This window comes from Microcebus murinus, chromosome 9, assembly GCF_040939455.1.
Source record: "Microcebus murinus isolate Inina chromosome 9, M.murinus_Inina_mat1.0, whole genome shotgun sequence".
NCBI lineage: Eukaryota > Metazoa > Chordata > Mammalia > Primates > Cheirogaleidae > Microcebus > Microcebus murinus.
Genome location: NC_134112.1, coordinates 92,635,943 through 92,657,690, shown reverse-complemented (window position 1 = coordinate 92,657,690; position 21,748 = coordinate 92,635,943). Strand labels below are relative to the sequence as shown.

Genomic DNA, 21,748 nt, shown 5'->3' with positions numbered 1-21,748 from the left:
TCTGCACCTGCACTTGCCTCTCTAGGAATATACTTTAGATACAATGTGCTCCCATAATACCAACTTACAAATAGCCCATTGTTTTGATCTCTTTTGTGCTGCCTGATAATTCTCTTACAATCTGCGCCCACTCTAGAAACCCTTAAATCCAACTTGGACCACACGAGAAATGAAATTCTATTAATACTATCTCCTCCCTCTCATCCTCCTATTCTAACCCAATCTGTTATTTCAGCATCCATCCCATAATCTAAATAACCAGAACCAACACTGCTTCCATCTCATGTGATTGTGAGAAATTCCAGACTATGCCAACGGAGATGCACCCACACCTGCCTATTAAAAAATGATCATGGCAGCAAAATAAGAAGGGGTTTGCAGTTCTAGGTGTGCCTTACGAGCTAGGGGGAGATGCTGCCGTGTGAGGGGCTAAGGACATGAAAATACATGGGCTTCTCAAGATCGAGCACTGACAAAAACAGAGATATCAGGCACACATCAGTAATAAATATGAGCATTTATTTGGCACCTGATGGCAATACAAAATCCTGGCAGTGGGAGTGGAAAGGTTATATCATTCAAATACTTCCATACTATACTGACCCAAATGCAGGACTTGGCAGCAAGTCTTCAAACCACCTGGCTCACGCAAGTATTTATTGAGCACCTTGGCTACTACAGGCCTATGAGAGATGTGAAGGAAGCTGTCTCACACATGATATGTTCTCAAGTAGCTAAAAATACCAGTGGATAAAAACAAAACACACGGAAAAACACAGAGTACAAATACTAAACATGTATATTGTCAAAAGGGAAATTTTAGGCCGGGCGTGGTGGCTCACCCCTGTAATCCTAGCACTTTAGGAGGCCGAGGCGGGCGGATTGCTCAAGGTCAGGAGTTCGAAACCAGCCTGAGCGAGACCCCGTCTCTACCAAAAATAGAAATAAATTAATTGACCAACTAAAAATATATATACAAAAAATTAGTCAGGCATGGTGGTGCATGCCTGTAGTCCCAGCTACTCGGGAGGCTGAGGCAGTAGGATCGCTGAGCCCTAGAGATTGAGGTTGCTGTGAGCCAGGCTGACACCACGGCACTCACTCTAGCCTGGGCAACAAAGTGAGACTCTGTCTCAAAAAAAAAAAAAAAAAAAAAAAGGGAAATTTTATAAAAAAGCGGGATCTTAACTGGGGTTGGCTGACTTGCTTGCTTCCTTCCTTCATTCGACAAACATTTATTGAAGACTTACTATGTGCCAGGCACTGGGTACATACTGGTGAATAAAAGAGACAAGGTTTCTGCCCTTATTTACAGCCTAATAAAGAAAAATGAACAAGTAAAACAAGCAAATATTTATAATTTATAAATGGCAATGAAGGTAACAGACAGGATGTAGTGAAAGACACAGGAAAAGAATGCTTAAAAACACAATGACCAAAAACTCCACTATTAAGTGAACAGAATGGAGGGGGCAAGAATGGAAGTTAAAAAAGAAGAGTAAAGTTTCAGACAAGCAGGAATAAAGGAGGCTTCCAGGTTGAAGGAATAACAACAATATAGCAACAGCCTCACTGAAATACAGAATAAAATCAAAGGGGAGATTAATACCAACGCAGAAAGCAGGAACTAGGTATATTATATATACCTAGTTATTGTTTGGAGTGCCCAAACGATCCAGTGAAGTAGTATTTTGAACAGATTTGGTGGCAGAATTAAACAGAATGAAATGAAGGTAAAGAGGGAGAGATATAATGCAGGGAGCTAACAACTAGGAAGCTTTTCTAGAAAGCCAAATACGTGGTATAGGTGGATTGAATGGAAGTGAGAACAATAAGGAAGAGACATTTCAAGGAAGGAAAGAGGATACAGCGGGGTTACAGAGTCTGAGGAAGCACACCTGGCCTTCTGTGACACTTCCTACAAGTCTCATTTTAGTAACAAAGCTCAGAGGAAGAATGACCAAAGAAAGACCTTTGGGACTTCTACGGGCAAAGATCAATAAGGTATAGATGCAAGGCACCCATATCTAACCTATGAGAAAAGGCTGGGTGGCTTGAACCCAAAGGAGCCAAGAGTGTCCTTCCACTGGGTGGCCCTGCAGTACTGAAAGGAAAGCACAGGCCTCTTCCGCACACAGCAGCAGGGTTGTCTCTAGTCAGGGATGCCTCTTCGAAGCCAAATGTAAAATGTCTACATTAAATTTGGACACCTTCCAAACTCTCACTCTGGGACAAATGAGGTCAAGGATATGAAAGAAAGGAAAGATAGCAGATGATCTCTGAGACATCGTAACTAATGTAATAAAAGCAATTACTGAAGTGCTACTTATAAAAGCCCTGGGGGCAGGAAGTGAACACAAACATGGAGAAAAACCCACATGCCCTCTCCCCATGACACACTGTGTTTACAACGTCACTTGTCTGGCTCTTTAACCGTAGCCAAAACATTCCTGGCAATAGGTCCAACAAGAGCCGGCTCTACAGGGAAAGAGCTTCACAGAGGAGGAGCTGGCCTGCAGTCCCACACTCAGAGGTGGAGATGATGGGTACAGGAACCAAGCCTGGGAGATTTCCATGTCCCTGAGGGGGAAGAACAGAAATCGTGCATCCTGAAGAGAAAAGGCTCTATCACACCTCCTGTGATCCAGTGGCTTCCATCTGGCATGGATAATGGGGAGGTGGCATCATATGGGAGGGTATCCTGGGAACAGGTAGAGGTGACGGCACAAAGTGCTACAGTACTCAGACATCTCCTTGCATCGGTGGAACTCTGTGCCAGGGGCATAGCCTTCACGTTCCTTGATAAGTGCATTCACCTGGAAGGGCAGAACAAATGGATCCAAGTCTGAGAATGTTGGGCTATCATTATAGAAGCACAAGAAGGGCAAGGAGACAAAGAAAAACAGTGCAAGGGAAGAGAAGGTAGAACACTGGACATGCACAGGCTCATGAGCCAGCCTCAGCTGACTTACCTTAACCAGCATATCGGCCACATGCATGTCACAGGCTCTCTCAGAGAACACTTGGGTGAGGGCCTCAATGTACCAGGAACCCCGTTTGGTGTTCCGCATGGCAGCAGTCCCTGCGATCGGAAGAGCATGAACCACAGTGTGAAGGTCACCAGGTACTCTCAAACAGCTAGACTTCCCAAAGGAGACTTCCATAGCACCTGCACCCTCCCCATTCAGAGAGCCCAGAGTGAGAAATGCAAGTTTAGGAGAGAGTATAATCTTTTAGCATTACAAGCACACCTTGGACATATTGTGAGTTTGGTTCCAGAGCAAGGCAATAAAGTGAATCAAATATTGTAATAAAGCTAGTTACACAAGCTTTTTGTTTCCCAATGCATACAAAAGTTATGTTTACACCGTACTGTAGTCTATTAAGTGTGCAGTAACATTTTGTCTAGAAAGACAAAAATTAATTAAAAAAAATATTTTATTGCTAAAAAATGCTAACAGAGACACGAAGTGAGCACATGTCCTTAGAAAAAGGGCACCAATAGACTTGCTTGGTGCAGGATTACCACAAACCTTCAATTTATAAAAAATACAATATAGGTTGAGCATCCCAAATCTCACTGGACCATTTTAGACTTAGAATTTGGGGATTTGTGATGATCAGCTGGTTAAGTACAATACAAATATGCCCTCCCTATTCCCCCCCCAACAAAAATCCAAAATCAGAAGCACTTCTGGTCCCAAGCATTTCAGGTAAGGGATATTCAACCTGAACCTGTGAAGCACAATAAAACGAGGTGTGACTGTCCTCTTCTGGAATGGACGATACCTTTGAGGCAGGCATAGCCGCATATCATGTCTGAGCGGGTGGGCAATCTAATCCGCAGCAACTCTTCTTTCCCGGCATCACTCTCCTCGCACCCAGGGGACTCTGCATGGTTCTTTCCGTCCTGTTGGTCGACCCCGCGATCAGTTTCATCTGTACAAAGGCAGACAGAATGGACAAAGATTTTATTTCCTCTCATCTCTCTTGGACCCGTCACAGGCAAAGACAAGTTCCCTAAAACCTTGACCAGGAAGAGCCATTTCCAGCTGTTGCCTCCAACTTTTGGCTGATAAATGGGGGGAAAAATCATTACTTTCCTAACATGCATCCATTACTCAGGAGGTGCCTACCACAGGCCAGGCACCGCGCTCAAGAACATGCACATATATGTGGCTGGAGCATTTTCCATACTGTGTAGGACAGGGAAAATGCCAAATCAAATACTCCTTGTAAATGGAACTAAAAATCTAAGTCCACGATTCACTCGTTCGATTAGCAATGTACCTGGGAATCACAGTGCTTTTTACTGTAGTATACAATAAAATACAGATACATTTAGCTTTATTACATAAATAAGAAAAAACAAGTTAATAAATAAAAACTATGGTTACTACATGTATGTTATAAAAAAATCACAACCTCAAACTATGTATCAATAAAAAAATTATGAAACTAAGCATGATCAGCTGTTTCCAAGGTGGTTTTTGTATTTTTAAAGCAATTACTATTTGATTATTAATAATTTCATAAGATAAGTGATAACAGGCATCTAAGATTTTAAAAAAAATTAAAAGAGGAAGAACTTAAAATCAGGAGGATAATTTTCTCCTAAAAAATGGAAATAGAATGCCATGATTGAATTTTAGCAGTAGTTTCTAAACACACCCTGAGCACATGAGTAAGGTCTTGACCCAGGCCTTATCTATCCTAACACAGAATCTTAGAGCCTAACAAGGAAGGGAAGCTTGAAGAATTGTGGGGAAAAGGACCAAGACTCACAGATTCAATAAAAATTTACTGAGTAACTGGCATGTGCCAGGCACTGTTTTATTTTAAGCCCCAGTGATATACTGAAAAAAAAAAGTCCCCACCCTCATGGAGCTTATACTCCAATTTAGGAGCCAATTGGAGTATGGGGTGGTATTTTTACAGACAATTATATTAACCAAATAGAGCAGTAACAGGTGAGCTCCAATTTTCAAAGGACCAAAAGGCTACTGGTTACCTCTTGAAAGATTTAATTTTAAAGAGAAGGTGGAGAGGCAGAGCAAAACATTCAGATTACCCTAGAAAAATTTCTCCCTATCTAAATACAATGTTATATATATCTCCAAATATAAGAAAGAAAATGTCCACACATCTTTATTTTGCTAGTAATGATTCCTAAAGGAAATAGGCCAAGCTGAATGTGTCCCTCAAGAGAAAGGAAACTCTCCTACTTTCCTTCATCTCATAGATGTCATTCAATAAATGCTATTGGTTCTTTTACCAATATTCCCATATCTGTTCTCTATACCATTGCTACACTTAATCAGGCAGATTAATTTCCATCCATTCATTCAACACTTGTAAGTGCTACAGCACATCAGGTAGTGCTCTGAGCCTGGGGAAATACAAGTAAACGAATGAACAGTTAAGTTACTGCACCACATGCTCTTTCCTTAGTGTAGCCCTTGGCATGGGAACCCTTCTGGAAAAAAAATCTATCACATTTATTTCTTACTTAAGCTCCCAACAGCTCTGTACTATTATCTGTTGAAATCTAAAATCTCAGCTATGACTAAAGCCTTATAATCAGCTAGATCTACTTCACGTGAGCAGCCACATATCACTACATACCTACACAAATGCTCACTTTTTAATCAGATCTGGGCATTTTTTTGAGGAGGGGATGCCCCTTTAATCTTGTGCTTTTCAAGTTGCATTGTCCTTTTTCCTGTGCAAGACTATCTGCTACTCTACAAATATATATATCATATTATTCTGAGTCTAAACTAAGCCTTAGCCTATCCACAGAATCTTTTCAAACTAACTACACTTAAAATGATCTAGTCTTACTGCATACTCCTTCATATTACAGGTTGTAGCTCACTAATTTTACCCTTGTTTACATGAGGCCTTTGAACTAGTCTGAAGTTACTTCATAGATATTTGCTTTGTTTTTCTGCTAGGCTTCACAGAGAAGCTACATTTTATTTTGCTTTTGTGATAGTACCTAGTGTAGTCCTAGTCATGCTGTAGGACCTCAATCATATTCTACGGAAATACCAGATTAGGAGGATATAATTAATAATATTAGCCCTTTACATTTGGCCACATAATAGATTAAAAGAATCATTATTTGAATGTTTGGACAAAGAGACCTTTAAATCAAACTGTAAGTCCCTTGAGGGCACTGATCATGTTACAACTTGTACCTACCACTCTTTGTGGATTAACTATGAGGCAGGTATAGTACTAAATAAGTCCTTAAATGCAGAATTCCATTTAGCTATCACAATAACCTTGTGAAGTAGGTACAATGACTATCCATATTTTATATTATGGAAACTGAGGTGGAGCAATATCATGTGACTTCTTTAACCTCACACAACTAGTAAGTGGTAGAGCCAGAATTTGCCTCCAAAGTTAGAGCTCTTAATTATAACTATTTTCTCCGGGATGAAGAGCATGCTTGTATGTCTTCTGATCCTGGTCCCGTAGTCCTGGCTCTTAAAGAGGTAAAGCAGACTGCATGCAAGAAAGAAGATGGACAGAGGCAGCTCGGGAAAAAGGAAGGGTCAAAGGCTGATGTGGATTCCACACTGCTATCCTGCAAGGTCCACGAATGATAAATGAGGCAAGAGGGGAAGTATAGGTAAACAGAGAAAGAAAAGGAGCAAGTGGAAAGAGGGAAGAGAAAAGGAGTAAGAAAAAGATGAAAGAGATAAAATGAGAGGGACAGGAAAAAGAAAATGAGTAACCAAAAGTGCAGCAGAGTTAATAAGCACAGACAGAAGTAAGAGTTCTCAGAAAAGAAGGCAGACACTGATAAGAGAATCCTGAGAACAGGATATGGTGGTGCACAGAGAGCTGACCAGCCTGAGAGCCATGGGCTGCCCAAGTCCCAGCACACCCCATGCATTGGGAGACACTTACAGAGCAAAAGAGGCGGTGGCAGCAGTGAACAGAAGGAGGTGCCCAAGGGATCCAATAGCACCTGAGAGGAGCAAACAGGAAAGTGAGAGCTGGTGGGAGGCTGCCCAGGAGCCACCACCCAGGTGCTGGTCTGCCAGGGCACTCACCTCCACGGCAGGCCTGGATGAAGAACATTTTCGGCTTGTTCTGCAGGCTGGGGCAGTTGGCATTGTCAAAGAGCCGAAAGACCTCTTGTAGCTGCCAGAAAGAAATAAGGAAGAAGGAAATTTAAGTAGTCAGTCGGGTTTCCTGAAGTCCTATACATACAACAGCAGCCATTCCTGGAAAGAGCCACAGGAGGGGAAGCGGCCTAGTTTCAACAGCTATGCGCACCTGGAGCAGTTTGCCATCCACACCATAGATGGCGCCCTCCACACCATGCGAGAGGAGTGCCACGATGCAGGAGTCCGTTACACGATGTGCAGGTAACTGTGCAAAATTCCGGAGTTTCTCTTTCATTTCCTAGAAGAAAGGCAACTTTTAGTGTTGTTCACTGCAGTTAGCACCAATATAAGCACAAATCTCTGGTTTCTGATTGAAACCCTAAGTTATGAGGAGATAAAATATTCTACCTATATATTCTGTGGTTAATTATAAGTCAGAGACCCTTGCAGAGACCAAAGCAAGCTATGGACTCACCAGAAAATTGCACATGACTTCAGACACAACTCACTGAGATAGGTGAAGACTCCTGAATTAAAGCAAGTTACTAATGAGGCTAATTATGAACTAGTTAGATTTGATTCATTCCCTGATCATAACCACATCCTTCATTAGAGCAAGTGCCCTGGTATATAAATGGCACAAGGGAACCACCAGGGAAGCTGTGAATGAATAACATACCTCTTCAGCTACAAGAAAGTAAACTGCCCTGTGACATAGCCCTAAGAGCATCATGACAGTAGTGAACAGCACTACCTGTACACTGGTTTCTGTCTTAGATATTAAGTATCTAAGAGACAATGATGATCTAAGCATAAAATGCTTTGTTCAGAGAAGAACACATCACGCAGGAGGATTCTGTTCAGGACAGTCAATACATACATAATAAACAACTCTGTGGTCAGACCCATTTAGGTTTAAACCTTGGGTTCATAAATTGGAACAAGTTATTTAGCCCTTCAATTTCCACCTTATAAAAAAATTACAAGTAAATTTTCTCTAAGTTTGCAAAGATTAAGATAACTGTGGTAGAAAGGACTTATCACCGTGTCTAGCACATATTGCAAAGATCAGCCATTACAATGTACACAGTTAATAAAGGTTTTTGTTTTTTGTTTTCAAAGAAACCTATTACTGGTCAACCTTGTAGTCCAATTTAAGAATCTTGTTTATCCTGCACTAAGTTGCCATATATGAGTACCACTACCATTAGCATTTGGTCCACTGCACAGAAAGTTATACTGTATTTAAATAACAGTATAATAATCTGGCACAAAATTTTAAACCTATGTCTTCCTCTACCACTCAGGATGTCTGGGTCTTCTATTTGAGATGAACAGAGAGAAAACAACTTCATTTTATTATAAATTTGAATGAAATATAATAAAGATGAATACGCTACCTAGGCAGAACAGTTACAGCACACAAATATTCAACATTTACCACACACACTCCCATAATAAAAAGCATAGTTGTATAACATATTGCAGTGGTTCTCAAAGTGTGGTCCCTATAGCAGTAGCAATGGCATCTAAAACTGGTAAATGTGAAATTTTGGGCCTCAGCAAACTGTTTTAACAAGCCCCCCAGGTGATTCGACATGTTAATGTTTGAGACCTACTACTATTTGGGATACTTATGTTTGCAGATAATTAAGAAAGTAATTATATAAAAGATGTGAAAGTCTGTAATATAACTAGAAATGAAGAAATGATCTTGTTGAAAAAGCATGTATATTTTCTGGGTAAGTAGAAGCCAATCATAATAATGGAATCCTTAAGGTAATAAAAGACATACAAAATGCATTTGTTTCAAGAATATATAATTTCAAGAGAATATATAACTGTGAATGCTCCTCTGGAGCTGACCATAATAAAATCTAACATATAGTAGTTCAAGAAGTTAATTTTGCTTAAAGAAGTAAATAAAAATTATGTACTTGGGCACCTAATCATTAGCATTTTGAACTTAGTGAGATTATTAGGTCAGTAAATAGAGAACAATAAAGCCCAAGAAAGAATATACACATTTTGTAACTGAATTTAGTAAGATTAAAGGAGATTACTCATTTGGAGGAATTTTTCCACAAGGAACATAGCTTAAAATAGGATCTGTAGATTTATTTCTGATAAAATTACAGCACTTCTATAAATAGCAGGGTTCTTAACTCTTGCATGTGTTTTGGCTTGTGGTTGGGGGACACATGTGAAGAGAACCCGTAAATCCTCTGAAATTACATGCAAAACCATACAGGTAGCTGCATTTTCCACAGATGATACAAAGCTTGTCCCTACATCTTCTAAGCAGTCTGTCACCCAAATGCAAGTTAAAAACAATTAAAAGGAAATATGTCAAATTAAAATGTACTTAATTTCTTAATATATGGTAAATTGTAATCCTAGAACTAGCAACCTCATGAGGTAGATGCCATGAAAATCTGATAACAAAAAAACCCAAAAACATTCTTGAGTAGTAAGAATACCAGTGTTCTCTCCGGCACTGTCAAGGGAAGAGGATTCTCTAAGACTCATTATACTATTTCCTACTTTTAAATGGAATTTATCTCTAAAGTCAACAAGATCTGATAAGGGGAAAAAAAAGAGGATCTTCATTTTTTTTTTTTCGTTCTGTCTCTTTACTTAGAAAATAATTATATGATAGAAGAGTCTTGAGAGGTCCCACCAGGAAAGGAGTATTCTGTGCAGATGCCCAATGCACAGAATTATTATAACACCCATTTTAACTACCTGGTTTATAATACACGTTTCTTGTCTATACACCGTGCTCCCTGCCTAGGATGCCTTCGCCTCTCCTCTCTGCTTTAGTAACTTTAGGCTAGCTCAAGTCCCACTTCCCATTTATCCTTCTGACCATATCTACCCAGGCATTGCTTCTTGGCTATTACAGAAGATACTGGTCTCTAATCTTGCTTGGTCTTCAGGAATATAAGAGGATACGCTTCTTTTTCTACTGATGTCATGACTCCTTCGTCTAAATGAAATTCACTGAAGTTTAGGTCTACCTTTTAAAAATCTGATATCTCATAGTCCCCATGATAACTCACTCACAATTTAACTTCACTGCAATTCCAGTTACAAAACATAACCACAGAATTAGAATCCAATAAGTCCTTGAATCTAATGACTTGTTGACTTAGTATTGCACCTTTAACTATCAGGCACATAAGATCATTTATCAACTGCAAAGAATTTGGAGACCCATGACATAAAAAGTTTCTAGTAAAAAGAAATGGCTACACCAAAACCTCTAAGAAAACATATATAGACTACGTTTTGTTAAGTGACCTTATGTAAGAATTATGGCTGGTATCTACCCTCATTCCCTTCAGGCCCATCAGACCTCTCAGGAAAGCATATCATCTACTCCAATACTTGACAACTGAAGAAGCTGTTCCTGCCATGGCCTTCGAAGCAAGGCTGGATCTACTACTTTGCATGGGCTACTATTGGGAAGCCAGCAAAAACAGCATGTAAAGGACAATACCCAGGTACCTACTGATGAAACTGGCCTTCCCTAAGGCATAGCAAATACATAATTATTCTCCCAGAAGCAGGATAGCTGAGAAAAAGAAATTAAGACCACAGACAGTGCTGAATGCAGAATCAAAACAAAGAATCCCTACCTCAACAGATCAAAGTGAATCTCCTAAAAATTTTAATTTCACCACTGACAACTCCAACGGCAACTCAAGAAAGTACTATTAATCTGGAATAAAAATAAAGAGTTAATACAGGCCAGGTGTGGTGGCTCACGCCTGTAATCCTAGCACTCTGGGAGGCCGAGGTGGGTGGATCGCTCAAGGTCAGGAGTTCGAAACCAGTCTGAGCAAGAGCAAGACCCTGTCTCTATTAAAAATAGAAAGAAATTAATTGGCCAACTAAAAAAAAATATATATATATATAAAAAATTAGCCAGGCATGGTGGTGCATGCTTGTAGTTCCAGCTACTCAGGAGGCTGAGGCAGAAGGACTGCTTGAGCCCAGGAGTTGGAGGTTGCTGTGAGCTAGGCTGATGCCACAGCACTCTAGCCCTGGCAACAGAGTGAGACTCTGTCTCCAAAAAAAAGAGTTAATATAAATTTACAAATAGGCTGTTATTGATTTCAAAACAGAAATCCTTGGCCGAGTGTGGTGCTGTAATCCTAGTATTTTGGGAGGCCAAGGTAGGAGGATAGCTCAAGGCCAGGAGTTTGAGAACAGCCTGAGCAACATAGCAAGATCCCTATCTATAAATCGTAAAAAAAAAAAAATGGAAGGAAGGAAGGAAGGAGGGTAAGAAAGAGGAAGGGAGGAAAGAAGAGAGGGAGGGAGGGAGGAATCCTAAAGTTAACAAAGTCAGTTGTGCCGCTCAGTAACTGAAGTTCACCCAAATGAGCCAGGTTCGGTGGCACTTGCCTGTAATCCCAGCTATTGGGAGGCTGAGGTGGGAAAACAGCTTGAGCTCAGGAGTTCAAGAGCCGCCTGGGCAACATAGTAAGATTCCTCTGTCCCCAAAAACAATGTTACCCAGTAAGAACCCATAATGAAAATGCTTATGATTTGTGGAATCTAGCCCAGAGGCAATTTACCCTATACAAAACTGGGTAAAAGAATTTCCCCATATGTTAATTCATTAGACTGCCACTAAATAGTATTTACAGAGATAATTCTAGCAAACTTGCATTTGCAAGATTTTTATCTGCCAAAGTAATCTTTTAAATAATAATTGGACTCCTGAGTAGCAGTATCAACCAAGAAGTCAATGTCCTGTGTAGTCCTGGCTTATAAATATCTTTTCTGAGGTGGTTAGGGTGCATGTCAGCATCCCATCACTTCCTTAGTGATTGGGAATCAAGTTTCTGAATATGGAAAAGTGAGAACCCAACCCTGGACTATTATTCTCTCTGAAAGCACGGCTACCCAGAGATGTCAACACTGGCAGGCCCCAATTCTTTTTTACTAGATTACAAAGCAAGAGGAATAACAGAGTGAGTAAAAAGGTAAGGAGAATAAATGACTTCTAAATGACATATCCCAGCAGACACAGAAGAAACAAATGACTCTGGCCCTAAAGTGTTGCCCAGTCCTAATTTACATGTCAGTTTTTCCTGCCTCAAGTACCTGTGCAGTCTGGTCATGTAGGACATGAACATCATAGCCCAAAAGCTTGAAGAGGGTGACCAGAGTACTGTGGTCTACGTCTCCTCCAGAGCGAAATTCCAGGTCTTTCTCTCCAGTGAAGCACACATTGCTCAGCACCAGTGCCAGGCCACGAGGCCGAGACTGCAACCTATAGGCCTGGGGAGGAGAACCCAGTTAAATCATGAACTTCCTGATCAGAGATTTCAAGAAAACGAAGACATCACATTCTCCTTCTTAACCCCACCAGGTGAAAATAAAGAAGTGTCCACAGAAGGTATTCAATCGGCAATGACTTTCTGACTAGGCAGTAAGGAAATGCATATGTGAACTAGGTTCAGATGCCCAGGAAGAGCATCTCATTTCCCAACTTTTTTCCTCATCATTATGTAAAACTCACCAGCTGGCAGTGTGTCTGATAAAACTCAGGAGTGCAAGGCTTCACCTGAAGGCAGGGAGGACCATCTCCATTGTCTAAGGAATGTTCCACAGTATCTGTGGTATAGAAGGAAAGCCAAAAAAGCTAGTATACAATCTAAGCATTAATGCTAGCATGTCATTGTAACTTCAGGCATCCCTTTGAACTGGGGTTTTGATAAATACTGTCTCATTCGCTCCCTTAATCTGTAAGCTCCACAAGGGCAGAGAGTCTGTGAGCGTTCGCTCGCCCCTAGAGTCCTCTGCATTTAGTCTGCATGTAGTAGGTGCTCAACTTGTTGAATGGCTGAAGGGACTACCTGATAAAAGCCTGGTTGTATTCACTAAGCTACGACATAGTCTTTTCTCATTAAGCTTTACAGAGGAGACAGGCTAATCAGGCTAATCATTTCCTACCCATACAAGTTGCTCAAAGGGCCAATTACCATAAAAAATAATATCTGTGATATAAGGAAAATGAGTCCAACTAATACTCTATCCATAGTGTCTTGCTAGACCCTAAAAAAATTCACTGAGAGAACTATTGCCAATATGAAATACATCTCAGGTTAGGGCAAAGCCAGATATCAGTCAAGAAAAGGAAAGTCAATCTGTGGGACCCCTTTTATCTCATCAATTCTCACCTGTCGACAGGCGGAGCTGCTTGTGAGGGGGACAGGACTCACACACCGGGAAAGGGAGACTCAAGTCGTAGTCACAGCTCAACTGTAAGAAATCGGGACTCACTATGACAGACCTTAGGGAGATAGACTAGTCCAAATAAAATAAAATCTAGTTTCCCCCACCCCGTCTCAGAAATTACTCTCAAGCCAAATTAACCCTTCCCAACACATTTCGAGCGTTCCATACCGGTGGGAGTACACGCTGAAGACCAGAGAGGGTTGTGAGCAACATATCCTCCAGGTGGCCTTGCTTGGTCTCTCTCAGTGCCGCACAGAAAGCATCAAAAGCTTCGGGACCCCTTTTGGGCAGCAAGTTCAGGAGTTCCACATTCTGGCTGAAACTGCCCCCTTTGGCCTAAGACCGAAGAATAAAAGATGAAATCGTATTTACTTATCTAGCTATTAATATAATTCTATTTCTTCCCATTAGCTTCCTTGTAGTGTCCTCATCCATCTAAAGAATTCCTTTTATAAGGTAAGTATGTACATACAGGTAAAGTTCTTCAGGTAAAGTTCTACAGGTAAAGTACTGTTGAACTACGTATTTTTTCTGTCAAACGCTCTGAGGTGGAAGGGCATTTCCAATTCCTTAGTAAGATACATCCTTTCCACACTTTGTCAGTCTCCACTCCTACCCCACAATCAATTTATATTCTTAAATTCTCTCTGTGCCTCCAGTTTACCTGGATGAGCTCCCTCATTTCCAAAGTGATAATGTCCTTCTCCAGAAGATGTTCTAACAGCTCGCTCAGCAACAGCTGTTTGGCAAGCACCACGCGGTTCTTTTTTAGAGTTTCCTGATGGTCAGGATGCATGCCGCACACACCCAATATCCTACAGATAAAAAGGTAGTGGCTGTCAAGTGTAAGATCTGGCATGGAAGAGTAGAGTGGAAGAGGCATGGGTAGAAAGAACAAGACCTATTATAACCAAGATCAGGCACATTTTGTTGAATCTGGTTAAACCAAAGATGTACTAAACAGTAACATGTTGACCACAGGGAAATGATGTAGAATTCTTTACGGCATATGTCCAACTGAGACCATCTGAGATGAATGGCCTGACTAGGGGAGGGAAATACCAAATATTATCATCTTAGTCGAAATACTACACACAAAGGCACTTATGTTCATGAAAAGGAATACTTCTTTTTTGACAGGCCAATTTAAATTAAGAGAATTGTTCCAGAAAACATTTTGTATTATTTATCTAGACTGCTGAAAATGATGTAAGTTTAAAATAATCTTGGGTAAGGAATAATTTAATATATTGGCAGAAACTCAAGCCAATGGCCAGTTTTAACAGAAAATAAATAAGACAAATATAATACTCTCTCACTAGCCTACTTACACAAATTATAACTGCTTTTTTTAAAACTTTAAGTTCTTGTGGCAAAATGACACTAGAAACAGTCAGAATCTTGTAAGACATGGATAAGTAGAAAGAATGGCAGAAAGTCACAGTAGATAAATACCAATGTTGAACACAATCAACATAATTTGAAATTATTTAAAGAGTTAAAGAAAGTAAAGGTTAAATTATTTTGGTAATTTAGTTTATTAGGGACACCTTTATTTCAAAGATTCCTTAGTTTTGCTATTGGCTTGAAAAGAGATTATCTTCTGGTTATGAACTAAAAGAATCCTATTTTCAATATATGTCATCTATGTGCCTAGTTTATTTAAATCCAGAGCTCTTCAGCCTGCTTAGTCAGTTTTCAAATACTTAACAATAGTAAGGGCCTGACAGCAGTGAGAAAAGGATATAATAATGTCAGTTTATAACTTAGAAACCCATTTAAAAATGCATCCTGATTTCAAAGATGTTAAAATGTGTGTCTGTGGAGGGGGAATTTGCATCTTAGAATCAGTGAAATACCATGCATCTAAAGGAAAAATGTACTTGGCTTAGAGATGTATTTGGGTTAGAGATTTAAAGTCAGAGGGAAAAGCAGGGACTGAGGCAGCGCAATAAGACAACAAGTGGGATCCTTAGGCAGAGGAAGTGGGATGGAGGAGGTCAACAAATTTTGGTTAGGGGACAGTGAGTCGAAACTTCATTTTAACTTCTTTCTGTTCTGCTGTAAGATTTCTGCTACACCAAACCTTCAGTAAAATCCTGGTACATCATAATCTACACAAATCAAAAACCCCATTTAAGAATCACTTTAAAACACAACAAAGTAATAACAGTGATGACATATATGAACTCTGGTAGAAATAAAATAACATTGGAGCTGAGTGCTAAGTATTTCCATAGGGTGATACATAGCCAATGGTGGAGCAGATTTTTCCCCTAGATTTACCAGCAGCATTCCCTTCTTAAAACTTTCTCTTCCCTTGGTTTCCATGACACCATTTTCTCTGACTACTCTCTCTGCCTACCATGTTTCTTTTTTCTTTAAAAGGTCTTTGGTCTGCCCTTAATTGCTGATATTCCATTAGGACTCCCACCCTCAAATAGCCTCTCCCTAGATAATCTCACCCATACTCACAACTTACTGACTCCCAGTTCTTGAAACTGTCTCAAGTTCCAGACTTGAATTTTCAATCAACAGATACTCTTTAATCTGAAGCATCACTAACTCTCTGCATATTATTGTGGAGAGTCTTAAATGTGAACGTTCCAAAAGTTGCCCATCACTTAGAATTTTAGAACACATCTGGAAGGGAAGGAGGGGGCGGAGAAAAGGACACCAAACGAGTTCTTAAGTCTTAATTCTGTATCCTGCAGTTTCACGTTCCAAAAACCTAAATTAATCTGGGTCTATACCTGGAGGCATTAAAATATATGCTCCTGGGTTAAGTCTGCCATGAAATGGAATGACGGGGGTCAGAAACAGAGACACTTGAAGCCACAGGAACCTCCTTGTCCTCTGAAGGTACTCAACCACCAAAGCCTTTGGTGTTGACGTCTTTGAAAATCTGATCATAATATGCAAAGCAATGCAGATCATGATACAGTCAATACAGATCAAATGCACATCAGGGAGAGCACGGAGGTCTGCAGGTCTCATCGTTTTCTAAAGGAACAGACAATGGTTCCTCCTAAGGGAACCAGAGGAAAGGATGGACAATTGTTTAAGAAAAGCCTAAGCCCATATCTGGCGGGACTGGCAAGAGTGCCCCTTATTCAGAACCCCCCGGGGTGCACGAAGAGAGGCTGGGGTAGTCTTTGCTTAAGAGGGATTGGGCCGTGAAGCACGCATGCACGCCCCCGCGCCGAGTCAGCGCCGCACGGCTTAGCAGGGCCTCCCACCTTCGGCGGGAAGCGCGGACTCGGCAGCTTTCAGGGGCTCCAAGGGGAGGGGGCGAAGGGGTCCCCGCCAGGGGCCTGCGCTTCTCTTCCTTGGGTCCCACGACGGACCCCTAAGACCCTTCCCCACTCACCTGCGCCCCCTGTCAACAGCCGTTAGCCCCTTCTGTTGGAGGGCGGGCAAAGACCCCGCGCTCGGTGCCGCCATTTCCCGCTTTTCCCGGGCTATGCGTGCACCGCCCACAAGCCAAACAAACTGTGGGCAGGCGCTTCCCTCGCATCCCTCTCCCGGCCTTCGGCGCACTCCGCGCCTGCGCCCTGTCGTCCCTCCGCCTCTTCCTGGTGTCAGGCCAGTTCCCGCCCCCTCCGTCGCCGGTGCGTGCGCAGGCGCAGAACTCTCGCGGTGGGCGCGTCGTCCAATGGGGGGCGGGAAGGCGCTCGGCGGAAGGGGAAGGGGCCGGGAAAGATAGAGGGGCCGGCCCTGTCCTCCTCGGGAATCCGATTGGTTGTAGATTCCCGCGGAAATCACCCCGGCACCTCCCACTCCTCCTGCCCCGCCTATTGCAGTAACTTCACGGAGACAGGCGAGGTCGGCCTTTTCGTTTATTGAAGTTGAACTGTTGGGGCTAGGGTGCAGAGAAGGTGGAGAGCGCTAGAGGGCGCTAGACAAATACCCGCGCGGTAAGTGAAGGCCTGCATGGGGAGTGCGGCATCGGCGGTGCTTTAGCAGCTCTCAGTGGCCGAAACCTGTATCACAGCCGCAGCACACAATTCCAGAAAACCTGGTGTTACGTACTGGGATCTGAGAAAAATCGGCGGGGGGCTGGGTAAAACCCAGCGGCCAGAGCGCGGGGTGAGGCTGAAGCGACCAGAGACACTTTGCAAGTGGCCTGGCACTTCATGATAGGTAAACGAAAGGGAGTCTCCTTAGATACTACCCCTTCACCCCTCGCCAAGAAAGTCGCACGTCGTATTCTTTTTGGCCTTCACATCCACCCGTTGTTAAAACTGGAAGTCCGTGCACCTGGGACCATTTATTTACTCCACTGCTTTCGGATAAAATGGGGGACCCTGTATTGGGGGATGCTCTCTGGCCCCTGGGCAGGACAGAGGCGCAGTAGACGCTACCCACATGGAGCGGCAGGGACCTGATATAGGAGCTTTGATTAGCTTTGCTCCTCTAGGAGGCTGGGGATATCCCTCTTCACGCTCAGCCCACCCGTCTGTAGACACATTCTGGCCCACCATTCTGTCTGTATGCCGTCTTCCACCCCTCACCAGCAGTTGTCCCAAGATAGAGACTGAAATATGTGCAGGAGGCTTGGCTTCCCATTACCTTGTATTGAAAACACAGTAGGCTTTGGAATGAGGAGTTTGTTCAAGTTATTTTTATGCAGTGTGCTCTTGTGCAAGTTAACAAATTCCCATGACCCTTGGAATCCTTATTTTTCAACGAGAATAATAAAAGCCCACAAGGCCTGGAAGCAAAAGGGAACTAATAGGGGCAAAGCACCTGGATCAGAAGCAACATAGCTGTCACTCTGATGCTATTCTTTTCTTCTTTCTCCATCTTCTCAGAATCACCTCCTCACCTCACCTCAATCTAACTCTGGAAATACTGGATATGGGGTAGGTTACCGAATGTTGCCAGAAGGCTCAAATTACACCACCTACATCTCAATTGGGAAGGGCTTACTGTAGCGTGACTCCCCTCTGGGTCCAAGTACCCATTTATGATGTCCAGGCAGAAACACAGCTCCTGACACATAGAAGGCACTGGGAAATGGTCAAATGAATGCGTGGGTCTGGTATGGGGAGAGAGTAAATCCTGGGAGAGCTGTTTAGGGGGGCGACTAGTTGTCTTCACGGAAAACACTATTATCATCAGGGTGACCAAAGCAGACATCATAGGCAGGGGGCGGAGTAAGAGGCTCCAGTTTGTGGAGTGCTGCCAAGCTTCGCAGATCAGGAGCAGTGGACACGGCCCGTGGTCCCTGAAGCTGATGGCTGACTTGAATCCTTCCAGGGCTTCTTTCCTGGGCCATAGATCCCTCTGAGCCCACTCGCCTTTCCAGTCTTGTTGTGTGCCCCTCCTGCCCCTCCTCAAGTCCTGGGGGAATCACAACACTGCTGTAGGGGGGTGGTTGGTCCACCTCTTGGTGGTGGTACCGTGATTCCAACACTACCACAGACTCTTCATAGGCTGGCACCTCAAAGGCGTCATTGTCCCTGAGGGAGGAGAAAAAAGGTGGCTTCCTGAAAGCCCTTTTTCCCTTTCTGTCTGCCACCAGCAAAAGATCCCCTCTGGCACCTGACCCCTCCTCTCACTGTTGCCAGTGAAAGAGGAAAGCAGAGACCCTATGCCTTGGAAACTAGAGGGTCAGAAGGAGAATGGGCCTAAGGTATATTCCTCTCATCCTGCCCACCCCTTAACTCACCGTGCATTGCCTGGGGCCCTTGGGCTCTCGGACTGCATGGATTGGAGCCGGAGCCGGAGTCCCCATTCCACAAAACAGGCTAGGAGGCAGGCAAACAAGAAGAAGCCACCCAAGGCGAGAAAGAAATAAGCAACAGGGGCGAAGTCCGGCCGTACGCCCAGCAAAGCCAGCCCCAGGAGCAGGGAGGCGCAGCACAGGAAGATAAACGGCTTCTCCAGTCTCCCCCACAAGTGGCTTGGCACCATGGCCCTCCCAGGCTCCTGCAAAAAGACACACAGCTGTTGTGTCTAAACTAGCAATTGGCATCATGGCTCTGTCAGATACCAAAGTCACCATATTATACTCCTCTGTTTGGGTTCCTGGTTCTTCAATCTCAAATCAGATAAATGATCTACAGGGTCCCCTCCAGCTCCGCAATTCTCTCTCTGTATCAGTGTGTGTGGAATAGCCAGGAAACCACCCAGGAGCCCTGAGCCCCAGCGCTCACATGAGTTTACTGTGTCCCAGCTCTGCCCGCCTTCCTTTCTCTTTCCTCCCTGCAGACTCCCTTCTAGCTCTGTCCCTCTCTGCCACCCAGGATCCAGTCCTGGGTGCGCCCTGCCTGGGGCCTCTGTGCACACCAGCATCTCTGGAATCCAGGTGATGGGCCAGGCCCTGCCCTTTTCCTGTAATTGCTCCTGCTGGACCTCCACCCCCACCTGCCCAGCTAGGGGCTGGAGAGATAAGGGGGAGGGAGCCCCACTTACCCTGTCTGACCTGGTCTTCCCCTTTTCTCCACAGTCAGCCCATGCTCCAGCTGGAGGGAGGAAGTGCACACAGGATTAAGAGAGCCACAGGACACAACTGCCTGAGAAGGAATCTCACAGACAAAGGCCCAGGGCCACGGCCAGGGCCCCTGATAAGTCCGGTCTTCTTTGAGACCCCATATCTGCCAGGGTCCCCTTCTCACCCTCTGCTGATCCTAACCCACTAAACTCAATTTCAAGTTTCCTGCCAGGAGTTGGCCCAGGGTCTGGGAGGGGAAGGGGAAGCCTTTTCTTTCCTTGAAGCAGCAACAACCCCTGGCAGCCCGTACCCCAAAAGCGGCCTGTCGGGAGTCCCCAGAACGCTGTAAAGCAAGGAGCCGCAGACCCTCTCCTCAGACCTCTGTCCCGTTCCCAGGACCCTCCGCCCCCGCACCCGGCCCAGGAGTTCCTGGCTCACCTGTCTGCACAGACTCCGCAGAAAGTAAGTAGGGGGAGGTGGAGCCCACGGGCCCCGCCCTCTGCTCTGCCCAATCCTTCTGTCCCGGCCCAGCCTGCCTCCGCCCCTTCGTTCCCCAAGGCTGACCTCCTGAGACTGCCGCACCTTGATTTTTTCTGATTTTTGCTCACTCTGACCGCCAGTGCAGTGCTCTTAACGACAGGGCTGCTCTCACTCCCAAAGGGCTTTGTACTTAGGACCAGAGTTAGAATTAACCTTTCCCTCTCTTTTCTTCTCAATGCCTGCTGTATGTTAACTATGGCCCGGGGCACTTTGCCTTCCATTTGGGAAATTTATTTTGTGGCCGTCTCTCCCAGGTATCTGGCTTACTTATCTCCGTAGCTCTCACAGTGCGCTGCACCGTCAGCAGTGGGGTGGGCATGGAACGGGGCGCCCGGGTGCAGTTTCCGCGGCGCCCTGTTTTCTGCACAGGTGTTCGTGCGCTCCTCGGCCCCGCCAACTCTTGGTTCTTCAAAGTCCGCCTCGGAGATGACGCCTGCTGCGGAGCCTGTGTCCACAGGGCTTCCACAGCATTCCTCCCTAAATCTGACCCACCACTTACCTGGCCATACAGTAGTTTTCTGTTTACCTGTTTTCCTTCCAGTGTAAGCCTCTCAAGGCGAGTGGTCGGTTTCAGTCATCTCTGAATGTAGGAAACTAACATGGTTCCAGACACATAGTAGGCGCTCACTGAGGGGAGTCATGCTTTTAGTAGAAGGCTGTCCTTTCACCTGACCTCACCGCACCCAGGGGAGATCCAGGAGGCTCGCTTTTCAGTTGTGAGTCAGGCGGTACGTAGGTGTGAGGTGGGGAGCGGGTGGAGGCACACTGTGTCCTTGAGCCAGAGAAGGTTAGACAGGGCTGGGCTCTGTTCCTCCTGAGTGTTGCTAGTGGACAAACCCAGGCGAGCTGCGGACAGTGTGCACGCAGCCCAGCCAGGCTCCCCAGGGACTCTGTGTGTGTGTATTCCAGAGAGAGAGACAATGACAGTGAATGTTACCATGCTGGTGTGCACGTGCAGGTAGTGGTCTGTTGTCAAAAATGATTCTCTGTCCCAGATTAATAGTGGGGAGAGGAAGGAGACCTAGCAGGAAGGCCGTGGTCCTCTAAATGAGGTGTGTCTCTATTTGAAGTAGGAATGGGAGTGAGAGGAGGGCGGTTGTTGTTTTGTTGCCACGAATTTCGTTCCTATTCAGCTCATGTGGGCCAAGTATTTGGAATCAGGATTTCCATCTACAGTTCATATATGAATAGAAGGAAATTGGGGAAGGGTCGTTGGTATGTACGATAAGTAAGGGGGTCTGTTAAGGAGTGAGTTCTGGGCATGGGGGGTGGAGGCTGAGAGGCAAGGGGCCAGCTGTGGCCTGAACGGCTGGTGGGGGCTTAAGCAGTCTGGGAGAGGGGGACCTTTGTAGCTTAAGGCTCTTGGTTGCCGGAAGGAGGCTGCGAT

The 21,748-nt window shown here is 44.1% G+C and overlaps 2 protein-coding genes across 4 annotated transcripts; both read right to left on the bottom strand.

The window, feature by feature from the left end:
- Window positions 1–498: 498 nt before the first annotated feature.
- Window positions 499–16,956, bottom strand: CASP2 (caspase 2). 3 transcript variants are annotated; one of them, XM_012768095.3, is made up of 11 exons: window positions 16,753–16,956; window positions 14,047–14,197; window positions 13,551–13,718; window positions 13,325–13,406; window positions 12,664–12,758; window positions 12,246–12,422; window positions 7,297–7,425; window positions 7,071–7,161; window positions 3,790–3,939; window positions 2,973–3,082; window positions 499–2,816 (listed from the first exon to the last, which is right to left on the bottom strand). In XM_012768095.3, the coding sequence occupies exons 1-11, from the start codon at window positions 16,824–16,826 to the stop codon at window positions 2,685–2,687; spliced, it is 1,359 nt and encodes a 452-aa protein (XP_012623549.1). In that variant the 5' UTR covers window positions 16,827–16,956; the 3' UTR covers window positions 499–2,684. The 3 variants fall into 3 exon arrangements, with proteins under 3 accessions (XP_012623549.1, XP_075862798.1, XP_075862799.1); XM_076006684.1 differs by lacking the exons at window positions 499–2,816; window positions 2,973–3,082 and adding an exon at window positions 6,925–6,985 and having other exon boundaries at window positions 3,830–3,939; XM_076006683.1 differs by lacking the exons at window positions 12,664–12,758; window positions 13,325–13,406.
- A 1,035-nt stretch (window positions 16,957–17,991) lies between these two features.
- TMEM139 (transmembrane protein 139) lies at window positions 17,992–20,344 on the bottom strand. Its single transcript, XM_076006682.1, has 4 exons — window positions 20,260–20,344; window positions 19,803–19,852; window positions 19,057–19,316; window positions 17,992–18,847 (listed from the first exon to the last, which is right to left on the bottom strand). The coding sequence occupies exons 3-4, from the start codon at window positions 19,299–19,301 to the stop codon at window positions 18,472–18,474; spliced, it is 621 nt and encodes a 206-aa protein (XP_075862797.1). The 5' UTR covers window positions 19,302–19,316; window positions 19,803–19,852; window positions 20,260–20,344; the 3' UTR covers window positions 17,992–18,471.
- Window positions 20,345–21,748: the final 1,404 nt, after the last annotated feature.

Coding starts and splice junctions, on each gene's coding strand:
- CASP2 (XM_012768095.3), bottom strand. CDS start 16,826: ATGGCGGCACCGAGCGCGGGGTCTTTGCCCGCCCTCCAACAGAAGGGG. Junction 7,426..12,245: donor TACATGACCAGACTGCACAG/GTACTTGAGGCA, acceptor CCTTTCTTCTAG/GAAATGAAAGAGAAACTCCG. Junction 2,817..2,972: donor TGGCCGATATGCTGGTTAAG/GTAAGTCAGCTG, acceptor CTGCCCTTCCAG/GTGAATGCACTTATCAAGGA.
- TMEM139 (XM_076006682.1), bottom strand. CDS start 19,301: ATGGTGCCAAGCCACTTGTGGGGGAGACTGGAGAAGCCGTTTATCTTC. Junction 18,848..19,056: donor AGGGCCCCAGGCAATGCACG/GTGAGTTAAGGG, acceptor CTCCTCCCTCAG/GGACAATGACGCCTTTGAGG.